Source organism: Anthonomus grandis, chromosome 6 (genome assembly GCF_022605725.1).
Source record: "Anthonomus grandis grandis chromosome 6, icAntGran1.3, whole genome shotgun sequence".
NCBI lineage: Eukaryota > Metazoa > Arthropoda > Insecta > Coleoptera > Curculionidae > Anthonomus > Anthonomus grandis.
Genome location: NC_065551.1, coordinates 34,251,846 through 34,269,323, shown reverse-complemented (window position 1 = coordinate 34,269,323; position 17,478 = coordinate 34,251,846). Strand labels below are relative to the sequence as shown.

Below are 17,478 nucleotides of genomic sequence, written 5' to 3'. Positions count from 1 at the left end.
TATTTTATGAAAATTTTAATAACAAACAATTTTTCTAAATTTTTAACTCCTGGTAGATTTACCACTGACTCTTTTAAATTTCATGAGGTGAATTTCAATGTGGTTAGAGATAAAATAAACTCTTAAAAATAAAAAGAGCAAAGACTGTTTTGATCTTAACATTAAACTCATTAAAACAATTAAAAATATTATCATTTATCCATTGACAAATCTCTTAAATGCCTGCATAAAAGAAAACATTTTTCCTACATCCTGTAAGGTGGCTAAAGTGATACCAATATATAAAAACAAAGGTTCAGTTGATGATGTGTCAAACTAGGGCCCAATATCACTGTTGCCAATTTTCTCAAAGATTCTGGAATCACTCATGAAGGATCAAATGTACCAACATTTTGAAAATAACAATCTCCTTGTGCAGGGTCAGTTTGGTTTCAGGAGTAGCAGGTCAACTGCATTGGCTATTGAGAGTTTGGTGGATTTTTCATCAAGGGGTCTGGAAAAGGGTTTCAACACCTATGCTTCATTCTTTGACCTGACAAAGGCCTTTGACTGTGTATCTTATAAAATTTTATTAGGCAAGCTCTGTTACTACAACTTTTATTCAGAGAGCATTGCATTTGTCAAGTCATACCTGTATGGCCGACTCCAATTGTGTCATACAATGCTAGTGTATCTGATAAACAGCCATTACATCATGGAGTACCACAGGGATCCATTCTAGTCCCTTATTTATGTAAATGACTTGCCTTATTTTACAGACCGGGCACATGAGCATAAGTTGATCTTGTTTGCTGATGACACTACTCTACTCCAGCATCATTACCCGGCCAAACAGAAAATCGCCAGTACAGAGGAAATAGAGAGTAAAATGAGGGAATAGTTTGTAGCAAACAAACTAAACCTTAATGCTTAAAAAACACAGCATCTAAATTTTTCACTTCGAAACTCTCAAATAGATCTGCCACAGGATAAATCTGTAAAGTTCTTGGGTGTACTTCTTGACTCTGGTCTCACTTGGGAAAACCACATTATTCAGCTGGCATCAAAAATAACCTTTCTAATAAGAAATCTATCCAGCTCTGTATCAAGGGAAGTTTTGTTGTTGGCTTATCATGGTTACTTTAGCTCCGTTATGTCATATGCTCTGCTGAACTGGGGTCACTCCACTGATGGGGAGAAGATATTTGGTTTACAGCGCAGGTGCATAAGGGCTATGACTGGTTTGGGGCACCGTGACTATTGTCGACACTGTTATTATGAACTTGGCATCCTCACTTTTCCATGTGTATTCATCTTGTAATGTTTGACTTTTATAAAAAATAATCTACCAGCATATTTAACATACAGTAATATACATCAGTATTCAACTCAAAACAGTCTGAATATTTTGCCTGAATATTGCAGGCTTGGGAGAACCCGCAGAGGCACTGTTTATCATGGGATTTGTTTCTATAATGTGTTACCATTGCAGGTTAGGGAACTTAATGAACAAGCTTTCATTAAAAAAATTAAAAACTATTTATTAAAAAAGTCTTTTTATTCATTTGAAGAGTGCCTAAATAACAATTTTAATGACCTAATTTAACTGTTGCATTTTATATAATACCGTTTATATTGACTTGTAAAAGCACTATGTGTAATATTATGAATAATGAAATAATAAAAATAATTAAAGAAAAAATAATAATAGTTTCAAAACCATTCAGGATAATGTTATGGAGTTCAATGAAAGAAAGAAAGAAAATATGCTATATTACGTAAGACAACAAAATCTTGTGTACAAGCATCCTAAAAACTAAAAAATTCCAAATTCACTTTAAATTTCAAATTTCAAACAAACATAACAATCTAAAACACTTTACCATAAAATTTACACACATTACCAAAATTAATCATAAAAAAACAGATTGAGAAAAAAAAAGCACCTTTTTGATAAATTTCATTAAAAAATAAGTAAAGCTGTCAATAAAACAGAATTTAGAAGAAGTAAATTAAATTATTTAACAGGAAACAAAACTAAAACACTAAAATGATGTCAGAGCACAGGTTAAAAGGTATCATTAAAAAAATTGTCAAGGCTATAATATGCCCTGGATAATAAAAGTGATTTTAATTCCTTTTTGAATTTCTTAACTTCTAAAATTTGTCTGATACATAGAGGAACATGGTTGTAAATTTTTTTGCTAAGGTATATAAGTGAGTTCTTGGTGAGGGAGGATGTAGGGATTGGTAAGGGAAAATCGTTAGATTTTCTCTCGTTAGAGGGAGTTTTAGGACATTTATGAATAAGAGTAGCTGTTTCTAAGATAAAAAGAGAAAAAAGAGTTAGGATTTTTTGAGATATAAAGAGAGGTTTACAAGAATCTCTTAACCCAGCGGAACATAGGTATCTAACTGCCTTTATTTGAATCACAAAAATTATGTTTAATAATCCCTTGTTGCTTAAACCCCAAAAAGGCAAGTTCAGAGCACCTACCGATATTATTCCAGAGAAATCTGGCGAAGACATTTTTCGTACAGGATAAATAAATACAAAAGAAACCAAACAAACCAGTTGCTTTTATTTATTTATAATGATCATCATATCTATATATAGAACCATTCTGAAAAAACATGAATCTACCAAAACTTGGCATTCATCAAGCATAACCGCTTATGTAATGGTTATTTAAACATCTTTTGAAGAATCTATGTCATTTCATTATGTGTTTTGTATTCTACCTTGGCAAATTTAATTTGTAAGGATAAAACAGGTATATCAAACAACTTTTATACTCTACTGAGTCATACCGGAGCATTCAAAAATAGCATTGCTGCAATCTCTTTCTAGACACTTTTTCCTTTTCAACCTTATTAAATGCCTCATTTATTATTGTTTTGGTTTCTCAAGAGAAGTCCCCGAGATTGCAGGATCATTTTTGGATTTTTGCCAGCAGAGGAAAGCACTTTTTTTCCTTTTAATTTCAATGTGGTATAAATAGATGGTGCAGGCTTAATTTCTGAGAGGCTAAAAACTGGAAATTCTTCGGGCCAGGTAGAAATAAATAAAAAAGTCTTGGGAGGATCTAATTTGGTCCATCATAATATATAATTATTAGCCATAGAATGTAACAGATAGTTTTTGCTTGTTTCTTAGGTGGGAATGAAATAAAGGACCAACCAACCAGTCAGCTTCGGAACATTATCATGAAAATGGTTCTATCTCAACGCCAGCGAGAAGAGCTGTAAGTATTACATTAACTTAACAGTAAAAAAAGAATCACTATTATCCTTGAATCTCGTTATTTAACACTCCAAGTTGTATTCAAGTAACACCATCTGTTGTTTTAAAATTGCCACATCTATAAATAATAATTATAGTTATTAAGTACGAGTTATGATTACCTCTTTGGATGGGGTACTATTAACGATCAGGAACGTTAGATTAAGAGTATTCTACAATGTAATTTTTTAACAGTTAGTAAAGGGTCACTGAACTAGTCAGGGTCATTGGAATTAATTTGTTTTTAAGGTTCAAACTGTTACTACAAGGTTTAAATGGTTCTTCTTGCATGGATTAATAATTAGGTTTGCAAAAGGGTTTGTTTAAAAAAGTCATTAATGTTTTCCTGTCAAGGTGAGATTTACAAGCTAATTCATGTCGCTCAACTGCCTTGAAGAAATTCAAATTTACTGTTACTTCTTTTTTGAAGACCAGAGTTTACTGCTTCTTCTAGGCAGTTTAAGAAAAATTACTTAAATTCTTCCAGGCAATTGAAGTAATTTTTCTTTGACTGCCTGAAAGTAATAATACAACTATTTGAGAGCCGCGGCTTAGAACCCTGTTTGGTTAGCTGGATAGAGGCCATGCCCTTGAAACGTCATGTATCTGCCCAGCTCAACAACATGATTGTCGAAACGTTGGCGGCTAGGGGCTGCCCGCAGGGAGGAGTATTGTCCCCTACCTTGTGGGCGACAGCCTGATAAATCTTTTAAACAATGCTGGCCTATACACACAGGCCTACGCTGATGATCTGGTAATCCTTTGTCCAGGGAAAGACGCCGTCTCAATGCAGGGCCCTATGATGAGAGCCCTGCATATGGTGGACATATGGATTAACCCCAAAAAAGCAGTTCCTACTATTCACGAGGAGACGTAACTTTGGCACGCCCCCTGTTATATCTCTAGGTGGCGTGCAGCTGCATTACTCCAGGACAGTTCGATTTCTGGGAATCAAGTTGGATCCCAAACTCTCCTGGCACAATCATGCAGACACCAGAATAAAGAAGGCCACCTGCGCGCTATGGGCCTGCAGGCGGGCTTTCGGCAATACCTGGGGTCTGTCTCCTAAGATCGTCCACTGGATCTACTCGCGCATTGTGGGACCTCTTCTCACATACGTGGCTATCGTTTGGTGGCCATGTACGAAGAAAGCGAAAATTCGTGCTCAACTGGACAGAGTCCAACGTCTTGCATGTCTCAGCATAACGGGTTCCATGCGGACGGCGCTTGAGACTCTGCTGAGCCTTCCGCCTCTGGACCTCGTTGTGCAATTCGAGGCAATGAGGACTGCGTATACAGGCTATACGTCCTCGGCGAACTACGTGCTGGCGAGACCGGTCACGCAAAAATTTGGTCACGGGCCATACAGGAATGTCCTTTCCTTCTGATGGGCAGTGACTGCATGGCTCCAGTGACTGTGGACTGCGAGGGATTCGTGATCCACATTGCAGGCAGAGAGGAGTGGCAGCATTCCAACAGACCTGCATTGCTAAATACGGGGACCATCTGGTACACAGATGGCTCCAGAATGAATAACAGAGCTGGATCAGGGCTTATTAGTGGGATCCCACATACCAGTAGGGCATACTCGCTGGGGGAGCACGCCACTGTCTTCCAGGCCGAAGTATTCGCCGTATTAAAATGCGGACAGAAAATCCTAAGCTGCGGACACCGCAATACAGTCGTGTCAATATGCTCGGACAGCAGAGCTGCCATTAAGGCTGTCACGGCCGCAAAGATGGACTGAGTCCCCTGGTATGAGACAGGCCAAAGCGCACATAGCTGGACCCTCTGCTTGTCTCACCAAAAATCTACTACGCCTAAAAAGACGCGAAATTCGGCTAGTGACAGGTCTTTTAACCGGTCACTGGCACTTAAGAAGTCATCTTCGTACTATCGTTATTGCGGACAACCCGGAATGCCGATGGTGCTGTGAGGAGGATGAAACCGTTGACCATGTAGTCGGGGAATGCCCGGCACTTACGCGCGCCAGGTTCAAATACTTGGGTAACACTTTCAGTGTACCGAGCGACTTTAAGTCCTTCAGACCAGAGAGCCTTATCGGTTTCTCTAAGGCCGTTGGGCTCTGGCTCTCCTGACGGGTCCATCAGGAGACCTATATGCACAACTGCCTTGGCAGCCCACTGTTTCGTCAATTCAATTCAATACAACTATTCAAATTAAAACCTACCTGGATTCTAGACTTTAAAGCACTAGATCTTGTCTAATCTAATATTGCCAACAACAAGGTCTAGATATAGATAACACTTGACCCTCTACTTCTTAGTAGATGAGTGGTATTCCACAAGATGGCAAAACAGCGATAGAAACATTATTCTCATTCAACCAAAACCCCATCATTTTCTTATGAAGTTGCCATTTAAAAAACGGTGAAGAAACTTTTACATGTCGAGCACATACCAAGAGCAACATTAAACAAGTTGTTTATTGGACCATCTTCATTCCATTCTCTTTGTGTTTCCTTGAAATTTTTCCCATTGTTCTTATGGCCACCGAGCAAGAGGCATTCAGTTTATGTAGTTCAAGAACATTTATAACTAAACTTTGCCCTGTTATTAATTTATATCACAGCTGTAGAGCATCATTTTCCTTTCATAAATAGTTCCTTAATTAATTCTGTTGCTCATTAACCTTTTCTCAAGTCGATTGATGTACTGAAGGGAAAGCGAATCCACTTGTAAACCTAAACTGACATTTCACTTAGCCCAGAGCCATTGTAAATTTATTTTAGCTTATGTTTAAGGCGTGTGTACCGAGCAGGTTTTGGTTTTTTTTTAATTGGGTAATAACTATCCTACTTAAAGTAACATAAATATGCCTTGAGCTGTGGGAAACTGGGGTGAAACAGTTATTATAGTTTTTATTCCAAGTGTCTTTTTTTTTGTTGTTCTTATATAATAATTACAAGGATGCCACTCCCAGGACTTTCAAGTGAGAAGATTAGAATATAAATAAAACCGCACCTTTTATACCAACCTAGATATAAAATATCGCCTATAGTGAAAAATAAAAAAGATAAGGTAAGGTGTCTATTTTGAATAAAGATCTCGGGCATTCACGTTTTCTTAAAAGGTCAATCTAAGCCAATAACTTACTTGGGACTAAAATTAACATGAAAAATAATATTTACGCAGGCATTACTATCGTTCTATGGCCTAGAAAGATGTGGGGGGGCACACTGAAGGGAGAGGCCACCTGATTAACTAACTGGTGTATAAGCCTTATCAGAGAAACACTTTTTTTTATTGAAAACTGTAATAAATGATAAAAGCGCCATGAACACAAATGTTAACATAACAATTTTGACAAGTTTGACAGTGACAAGGGACGGTGCTGCCAACCTTTAAGTGTTATAATTATAGTGTTTAATATTTTTCAAGAGAAAGACAGACTCATGGCAATAGCAGTGTGTAAGATGAAGAAGATTCGTAGCCCCTTTTTTTTAGGGAAAACCTTAGTGTTATGCTCTGTTTATTTGATTTTGTCTTTTCTCGCGGGTCAACACCCCAGCGAATCCATTACGGTTATAAACTTCCATCCTTTATATAGCCACAATGGGTAATAATGTAGAATTCTTAGACAATACCCATACAAATCCATTTCCTTTCCTGGTTGTTTTTTTTTTAATTTAATTTATGGATCTTTCATGAAAAAAACTAAATAATTAATATGGTTGGTTGACAGCTGATACAAGGCAACAAGTGAAAGTGGTAGTGACCAAAAAAGACAGAAAAAACTTGAAATTCTTAAAAAGGAGATGAAAGATGCTTTTGAGATAATTGAATCGATGAGGCAACCGGCCTGTTACGTGCGGTCCGAAGATGCGATTTCCGTTTAGCAAATAATGTTGTCACAATAAATTCAGAAGATGTTACTTCTAATTTGTCTCTTTCTAACATGTTGCTCCAAAGAGGACAGGTTGCTAGTTCAAATCTCGTACCAACTGAAACTTTTTAAACTGGTTGTCCCTAACGTCAAATTATTTACAGTTTTAATTATATGCAAATTGAATCAAACGCGATGAGATGATAATAAAAAATGACGTAATTGACTTCTTCACGTTTTAAAGCCAACTAGCCTCTATGATATATTAATCAAACAATATTGGAATTTTTTTAGCAATGAATATTTTACAAGATGACATTGTATGCGGGTTCGCGTGACTTAAACAAGGGGGGAAGTTTCCATGGCAGTCTGACCTGCCTTTGCCTCATAATTTATATTCAAAGTTTTCTAAAAATTATGAGGAAGTTAGTTTTTTTTTTCACCAGTGATGTGACACCACGAAATTATAAATATACCTGGACTGCTAATGCAAATGGGCACCGCATGACCACTGACTGGTGGCCGCCATTTTTATAGTGGTTGTGTCTTTTTGATGTTGGTCACTCTGAATATTTCCAGGGTTGCCAACAAAAATATGTTAAATAAAGGTAATGAAGTTGACGTTTGACATGTGATCTGTCATAAAATTATATAAAAAGTCGTGAACTTTCTTCAGTCGTAAATAATAATGAAATCATAATATATAAAAAATCGTAGTTTAAAAATCAACGAAGGTACCTTAATTTTAAAATGCTTTAAATTTATATACTTAAAATATAACTTTGCAGGAGGATATTGTCCATAAGGAGTATAGTAGGTCGCGAAACTAGTTTTCAGTAAATAGAAACTATGAAACATCTATACCTTTTTTTTCTATACCCCTTTCCTGTCCATTCCAGTTGAGTTGTTTAAAATATTTTTCTCTTAAATTATTAATTTTCTAATAGGATAATAATCCTAATAGGAAGTCACATAATCTTAAATTCTTAAGTAAATGTAACTTTCTATTATGTTTTTGTAAACATAACCTCAAAAAAACTTACATTGTTGGCAACACTGAAATTTGTCAGAGTGACCAACATCGAAAAGACACAATCGCGCAAAATGGCGGCCATCTAGAAGTCCGTGTGTTACACGGAATACATAATGTCATATGTCAAAATTGTCACATTATTGGAATATGATGTGTGCGATATAGTAGACATAACCTTGAAATTGCATTATTTTTACGACAAATTGAATATTCTTTAATTATTATTATTAGTTCCTATAAGAAAACAAAATTAATTTCCCTCGCCCTCTTAAATACCTACTACGGCTTTTCGGTGTAAATTACGTGAAATTTCATTATAAGGCAGGTGATTAGTATAGTAGTAAACTTGATACCCCATATTATGATTAGCTTTAATGCCTATAAAGGATGATACCTATTAGCCCTCAAGCTTTATAAGCTCGAATTAGTGTATATATTTGCTAAAACCGTGAAGTTCACCGTACCCAGACACAGTTACATAGACCCAAAATTAATTTGCTTTTTTTTTATCTCAACGGCCGTGAAATTGGTTTAATTGACGAACCGGATCGGATACTCCCCATCACATAATTGACGTCTTTAATCCAATTATTACTAATAAAGACGATATCTGAATTAAGGGATAAGTGTGAATCGGGAGGGTTTATTTCCATAGAAACATGGCATACGTTTAGATTTCCATTTGTTTAGTGGGCGGATTGGCGTAGCGATTATGCGATGTCATCGCGAGTGTGGGGGTTCCGGGTTCGATTCCCAACGGGGATAAGACTTTTTTTTATTTTTTTTTATAACAAATAAATTAAAGGTGTATAATTAAAAGAACTATTATGTTATTTGTATTTTTATCTTAGTCTGTTTTCTTGGTTTTTCAATTTTATATTCAGGACTGAGTTAATTTCCATGGAAACACATTTTATACTTAAAATTTGGAATTCCAGAGAGCTCGGATTGGCGCAGCGGTATAGCGATGTGCCCGTGAACGTGGTGGTTGTACGTTCGAGTCTCAATTAAGGATATGTTTTTTTTTATTTTTAGCACCTTGTTTTCTTGGTTTCCGAAATATTTTTTTCAATTTTATATTAAAAACAAAGTCAATTTCCATGGAAACATATACCAGGTTTAAAATTTGGGATTAGGTGGAGCTTGGGTTGGCCTAGCGGTAGTGCGACTTACACTTGAATGTAGGGGTTCCATGTTCAAATCTCGCTGGTGACAAGACTTTTTTTTTTGACCATTGAATGAAAAACCTCCATTATTAATTAAGATAAAAAGCTTTTAATTCGTTTTTGAAAGTTATTTTCCACAAGATTAATACAACATAATAGGCAATATTCAACAATAAAAAAACGTTGAACCTCTCACTCTAGTCGTATCTCTCTGGCCGTTTCACCTCTTTATTACTCCGGGTTACTGCCTGTTCGGAACCATCCGAGCGTGCACAGTCAGTACCATTTTCGATTATATGGTGCCGCATGAAATCAGATGGTAAAAAACCGATTAAATTCCCGCATACCTTCTTCTCGGTTATATTATACGAGGCGTCTGATGGGTGTACAAGCGTTCAATACCAAATTGCACGTAAATTCCTTTTTTATACCCTTCTCTCTTCATAACGTCGTGTTATCCAAGACGTTTTTATTTACAATTTTTTTCTCAGGCCTAACCTTCTTTTATATACATAGATGGACTCTTCGACAACACCTTTCTCTTTTCGTGTGTTTGCAAACGCGAATTCAATATTACCGGTAGACTCTTGACCCGTACTATATTGAAATGGCCAGAATCAGAACCGTATTTTAGCAGTCATTTTTATTATTTAGACGATTTTTTTAAATTAAAATTTGGGAGAGTGTACAGGGTGTCCCAAATTCGAGGGTGACTATTGGGATCTCGGACACCGTAAGAGTTACAGGGTCGGTTCAATGAAGGCAAAGTTGCGCAATTTGGAGCTTAATAAAATGACGCTTACAAAATTCCAAATATTTCCGGAGTTATCCGCAAAAAACCGAAATTTGTAAAAATCGTTTTTACCTTCTACCGACTTTATTTAAAGAGACATCGGAAAACTAAAAACAGTTTTTCATTGCCACTTTTTATGCTTTATGACATGACGCAAAAAAAAAATTAATCCGACGTTTCGTTTTTTTTCGACCATCATCAACTTTATTTTTTCTTATGGGCGCCATATTGAATTTTCTCATTTTTCAAAAGTATTTTTAATTGCCTTTAAAATGAGCTATCACACTTGCATGTCCGATTACTCCTTCTAGTACTTCCCATATCCGGAATTTAAAAATTTTTTAAACGTCATTTTATTAAGCTCCAAATCGCGCAACTTTATGATAATCCGTCTCTGTTTTTCCATCATCGAATCGACCATCACAGCAAGAGATATAGCATGAGATATTACCGTTGCCACTCTTTTCCTTGGCATTGTTAATATATCGGCTCCACAAGCCTGTTTAATAATTCATAATAGTTTCACGGCGAGATGTAATTTTCCATACGTTCTTAGGAACAATGACTATAGGTAATAGAACTCCTCCCATATTGTATTTATTAGTTTAGTGCACTTCTTCCGGTCCAACCCCTAGAAAATTGTAATTTTCCGACCCTAAAAAGTCGACAAACGTCATAGCGAAAGCAGCATATTTTAGTTGATATTCATCCCACCTACGAGAAGGAAATCAATACAGTTGGGGCTGCGACGTCGCGTGACGGCGGCGTCGGGTTTGCCCAATGCCAAGGCGTCGCGGTGCCGACGCCTTGAAATATCTTCAGCATAGATGGAATCTCGGCGGTATGCTGCAGACGTTTGTTTTTGTCTTAGTTTAGCAAATAAATTCTATTTTAATAAAAATGTTTCTGCACGGTTTTGGTCCTACGAATCATCTATTAGTCAAAATTTGACGTTTAGGTCACCTGGCTGGGACTCGGCAGAATTTGCCTAAAAGAAACCTTTTGGCTATTCTTTCTAGGTAGTCGAAGTATAGTTTTTTTAAAATCCTAATTTTGATTGCCTGGACAAATGACGGATTTACTATAAAATGTCCAGAAAATTGAATAATAGTTTTGAAAAAAATTACAAAAATATCTTTAACTGCTTGGAAAAAATAAACTGGAATTTTCTTTTCTAACGACAATTCATAGAACACCGTGGTTTTGCTAAAAATTTCCATTTTTCGAGGGATTTTCCATCCCACCGACGAAAGTGTACTCCATAATACGAGGGCTGTTCAATAAAGACTCAGACTCTCGCCACGAGCAGCTGTGTCATGGCATGAAACAATATACAGTACCTATTTACAGTACAAATTTGGTAGCGATCTGATCGTTAGTGCTCAAGTAGTGACATTGCGAAGAAAACGTGTATGAAAGTCGCCTCTAATATTTACAATGTCTGGACAACGTTACGCGATTAAATTTTTGTTGAAATCGAACAAAAAAACCACTCGAAACATATCGTGAGTTAAAGAATGTGTAGGGTGAAGCTTGCATGAAAAAATCCACGTGTTTACAGTGGCACGCTGCCTTCCGAAAAGGTAGAGAGAGCTGTGAACTGGAAGGCAGTCCGCATCAGTAAAGTCAAGTCCGCCAAAAAGAGTATATGGTGATTACGTTTTTCGACTACCGCGGCCTGGGGCCGTATTTTTGAAACCATTCGACTTTGATTCGCATACGAAATTAGAGGATTTCGCACGAAAAATCGATATTCGTATTTTCGACCGCTTCGTATGCGAACTTTTTCGCATGCGGTGTATCGAATGGGTATATACCATTCGAATTTCAAGTTCGTGTGCGACTCTGCCACTTGTCTTGTTTTGATTTTAAACTAGCTTTGTTTTTTTGTTAATTTGTTGGTTGGTTAAGTATTTTCGTAGTGTTTTTTTATTGTTTATTGAAAAAAAAAAATAGCAATAATCAAATGGCAAGATTAAACAATCTTGTGCAAAGAAACGTCGTCGATGCACTGGAAGATACTAAAACTCTGGCAGATAGAAGGAATAGGATGTACTCTTCATTTCTTGACCCATTTGAAATGTATGCAGATGCTTAATTTAATAAATTATATAAATTAAGCAAGCCTATTACGATAGAATGATTAAGCATATTACAATGATGTGATCTTTATGTGCTCCTGAGACTGTGTAATCTATCCACTAGTTTTATATAAGGCTTGTGCAGTTTTAGCCGAAAAATTTTGGGTGAAATTGCCCGATTTTAATTCCGGGTGCTCTTCCATAAATGAAATTAGTTCTTTCTTTCGCTCACTCGACACAAAACCGCAATATTTTTTTATTTTTTGAATTCATTTAAAAAAAAGTCAATTCGCAAAAACCCAAGAAACGCCATGAAAAAACCTGAAAATTCCCTGATGTTTTTAAACTTAAATTTTAGGTTAGGTTAAAAAATTCTTATCGTCTTCATCCCGGTTGACACGGCCTCCAATAGCACTCGACTTTGCTACGTTGCCACTACATTTCATGTTCGCATGCGAATGAAATTTCGAATGCTGTTCAAAAATGCACTTTTTAATTCGTGTGCGAATTTTGCCGCTTGACTTTGTTCGCATTCGAGGATTCTCGCATGGTTTCGAAAATACGGCCCCTGGTCTACACTCATCAGTCGAGTTGCCACCCAAGAAGGGTATTGATGCGACGTATTACATATCCGTATTGAAGCAGCTCATTAAGGATCACATCCCCAAAAAGCGACCCGACCTTGGGTATGTACCGTTTTCAACTGTCAGTACAGGATTGTACTGTGCTGATTTTACTGTAATTTGTCGTTCCGATTTTACACAGCGTGCTGTTTTGCTCCAAAAAAGGAACAGTTTTCAGCACTGTTTTCACAACCACAACATAACTTATAAAACTTTCGAACAAACATATTTCCTGTGAGAAAGTAAAATACACGTGTACTTTTGTGCCTTTTACTTTACTTGCTGCAGTGCAGAATGTACACAATTAAGAGTTTTCTAAAAAATTTAAAGGGCTTAAGAGCGCAAATTTGTGGTCTTAGGAAAAATTGTGTATACCTACATTACTCATGAAAAAAGTAAATTTCATACACTCGTGTGAATTTCAAAAACATCACCACTTGAGTGAAAAATAACACTTTCTTCACTAGTAATGTAATATACTATATATCTTTTGAATTTGTACCTAGGTACCTGAAATGCATCCTAAATTCCTCTTCGGAATATAGGTTTATCACGTTTTCCAAATAATTTGGAACGCGAATACGGGCCTGTCCTTCAGCCTGTCATTGGGCAATATAAAAGTCTTCTTGGTCCAGTTCATCTTCCTCATCATCAGTTAATAATAAAACGGAAACGATGTTTGCCACTATCATGGCTGCTACATTATTGGGGTTCATAGCCATAGCTTTTATTTTGAACAATTTATGTTTTGAACTTGGAAAATAATTCCCACAACGTAAACAAGAAGAAATCAACATCAACAACACTTCTGACAGTTTTGACATTGCCCCACTATTTTACTGTACCTACAGTAGCTTTTATCCCCAGTCAATCCAGTAAAGATTAATGACTTCATTCAGTACTGAATCAGTAAACTGAAATAAATATCGGAACGACGTCCAGTAAATTCAGTATTGACAGTTGATAACGGTACATATCCCTTGTTGGCAGATGGAAACTTCATCATGTTAATGCGTGCCCGGCCTCACGTCGCACACACCGTGACCGAATTTCTTGTCAAGAAAAACATTCCAGTGATGCCGCACCCTCCGTATAGCCCTGATTTAGCACCGAACGACTTTTCTCTTTATCCCACTGCAAAAAAGGACCTGAAAGGAAGACGTTTTCCCTCCGGAGATGCTGCTGTTAAAGCTTTAGGCTAGCCGCATATTAAACGTAGGGCAGCAGAGCACAGCACAGCCTAGGGCAGCAGAGGAGTTTGTAACACACGCAATTAAATTAAACGTCGCATATTGGATGTAGCAGAGGCGAGGCCTGCGCGACATAGTACCTAGTAACAGAGTACTCTGTCGGTTGTGGAGTGTGAACAGTTTTCTCTGCAGAGTGACAACTTTTGTTGTATAAAAAAATGGAACTCCTAATTGAACTCGTGCGGGAAAATCGCCATCTAAACAGCAAACTGTGTCCAATTTTTTTCGCACTTTTGATTTTTCTTAGTAGTACTTGCCAATTAAAATACTTACCTTAAACGAACTGCCAGTTTCATTTCAGTGTCAATAGGTTGTAGTGCATTGCAGCAAATCCCTTGAATATTTTCTTTAACTACGTCATGGATTTCTTGAAACTGAAGCCTGGTTACACGAAAATATTGTTTAATTTGAACGTCACTTAAATCACTTAAGAAATTAAATTCTCCATGCGTTCTTCTTTTTTTTTTAATGAGTACTTTCACCTAAACACTTTTTTCGCCGTTTTAAATAGAAACACTACAGAATATTGTCGATTTTCGAATCCGATTCTGAATCTAAACAAAGTTCGTCTTCTGTAGACAAATTTAATTCTAATAACTAATAGGTACCGTCAATTTAATTATGCTCTTTATATGACAATATAGGTAAATATATACATAACAAAAAAAGACAAATATCTACGACATGCAAAGGTCCTACGTTCAATATCTGCTCGTCGCAGAGGCAGAGCAGAGGAATAGTTTTCCTCTGCTGTGCTGTGCTCTGCTGCCCTACGTTCAATATGCGGCTAGCCTTAGAGGCGATTTTTAAGCGCATGACTAAGAAGAGCTTCGAGGAGGCGTTTTTAGAGTGGCAGCGGCGCTGAAATAAATGTATCGCCTTGAATGGTGACTACTTGGAACGAGACAGAAGCGTTGATGTAATTCTTTGTAATCAAATGTTCATAGTCTGAGTCTTTATTGAACAGCCCTCGTATATTACTACTTTCAAAATGTTCCGAAAAGACAAGTTTAAATCGCTGGAAATTTCGAATGCGTCGAAGTTATACTAAAAATTTCTGCAAATACGATAACCATCAAATTCAACGGCTGCAAATAAAATTCGAAATAATGTGGAAATACAACTCAAAAACCAACTCTCCAAGTTTCAAAACTCTATCTTGAAAAATCAATTCTAAATATGTGGAAGTTAACCTCAAAATTCGTGAAAAATGCCTGGAAATTATCTTAAAACTTCCTCGAAAATCAGTAGAAATTAACCGCCAAAGTCTTGGAAAGTAATCTTAATTTAACGATTACTTGGTAGAAACAAATAAAATGATTAACAAAAATTGAACATTTTATACCTGCAAAATGCAAAATTAATTGCCACGAATTTACATAAGAACGGTTCAGTCCGGCTCGAAGGACCATGTATATATAAATTCTATTAACATCTTAAGCCTAAAAAAAACAACAAATCAACAACTCATTACATAAATGATCTAATAGGAGCGAGACAAGAGATTTTTTGTGTCGCATAATCATCTTCATAATTCTTTTACCTTAATATAAGAGAGTCTCTCAAGATGAATATAAGGGTAAAAATGTGATTCTGGGTTAAAAATTTTAGTAGTTGGGATATTTTTCGCCACCAGTTTTTTTAGAACATTTTCACTATTCCTGCAGATATTTTTAGGAAATATGTAATCGAAATACTCCTAAAATAGATTTGGGCAAAGAGAGGCCATTTCTTGCCAATAATTCCATATACGAACGTTTGTTGTACCTTTAAAACTTCCAAAGTTACACGCAATTTTTTACACCACTGTTCAAATGTCACCAAATTTGATGGTTTTGGAACTTGCATCGCGTCACCCAGATGTTTATGCATTACCAGCCATTTTTCAGCATAACTTCGAAACTACTTAAGATATTTAAATAATTTTTTTACTTAAGACATAGGAATTCCTAAGGGCGGATTTAAGGGGAAAAAAGTGGTTCTATGTTAAATATTGCAGTAATTAAAGCAGTTTTGTGGTTAGGGCAATTTTTTTAGCAAATTCTCATTTTTCCCGCTCTTCCCAAAGCTCTTAAAAGTGCTTTGGGAAAAGAAAGAGTATTTCTTGCCCAACAATTTCATATACGAAAGTTCCTTATAACTCCAAAACTTTCAGAGTTACATGCATTATTATCAACTGAAATATTTTCCCCCCAGTAATTTAGATTGTTATAACGGAGCAATATTATGATTACGGGACTATTTCGCCATTAAATACTTAATATAACAAAAAGCGGCATAAATAAATTGCAATTTGTGCTTTGGACTTTCTATTTCTATTGTCGAACATGCCAGCAGCAATCGATACCGTACACGTACACCACACGTAATTTCTAATGATTGTTGATATTTAAAATGTTAATTGCTTTTTTTAAGATTTACTACGGGCAGCACGTTGAATCGCGGCCAATTGATTAGAAGATAATTTGCAATCAGTGTTTTCTGAATAATTTGGTTTAAATCAGTGGTGGTGATTCTTGGGCATGACACATTTTTTCTCTCCCGAACTTAAGGTCACCCTGAGTGTTGATTCTTTGGATATAAAAAAAATTAGGCAGTAAGGATAGCGTAGAGGTTCAATGTGCTGCCTACAATCACTCTCCCAGGAAGGATTCTTTAAAAAGTCAATAGTTTTGTTAAGTTCCTTATGGAATCTCAATTATTACCCAACGAGCACAACGGCGTATTCAAAAAAACTTTCTCTTTAATCATGAGAACCAAGAAGGAAAAAAACCAGTCGGTATATACAGCCAAATATTTCGATTACTATCTCATAACTGTTTTTGAAATATAACAATCCATAATAGGCTATTATTAGTCTATTGGATTTGATTAATCGACTAGATAGACATTACGAAATGCCCATTATTAAAATAGTTTTTACGCTACGGGAAATTACGGTTTAAAGTTTTTGCGTTTCTTGCGGTACAGATCGATGGAAATCGTCTGTCAGTATTGACGTTTAACCGTCATTTATCGTTGATGGTTTTTAGCATTCGCTGCACCAATGTTTCTTCTTTAGTTTGAGATCATAACAAATTGAAATTAATTAATGACGTTACAAACGTGTAAATTATTTTACAATTCCAGGCACTCAATCTTTAGATTTCGGACATTTTAATTAAAATTATGACTCAAATGCCTGGAATAACTAATTAACGAATTTATTAATGGCGTTTTAATTTAAATTATTTTACAAGTCCAGGCAGTCGAGCTGTAAATTTCGGGCACTTTAATTAAAATTATGACTCAAATTCCTGGAATAATTAATTAATGAATTTATTAATGACGTTACAAACGTTTAAATTATTTTACAATTCCAGGCAGTAGAGCTTTAAGTCTTAGGCCCTTTAATTAAAATTATGACTCAAATGCCTGGAATAAT

At 36.1% G+C, this 17,478-nt stretch overlaps 1 protein-coding gene across 1 annotated transcript in view; it reads left to right on the top strand.

Moving 5' to 3' along the window:
* The window catches only part of LOC126737122 (lissencephaly-1 homolog), a 39,208-nt gene that overhangs the window by 1,026 nt on the left and 20,704 nt on the right, over nucleotides 1-17,478 (top strand). Inside the window, exon 2 of the mRNA XM_050441865.1 lies at nucleotides 3,137-3,224. Coding sequence (XP_050297822.1) covers nucleotides 3,187-3,224 — 38 coding nt within the window. The 5' untranslated portion in view covers nucleotides 3,137-3,186. The remainder of the gene's footprint in view (nucleotides 1-3,136; nucleotides 3,225-17,478) is intronic.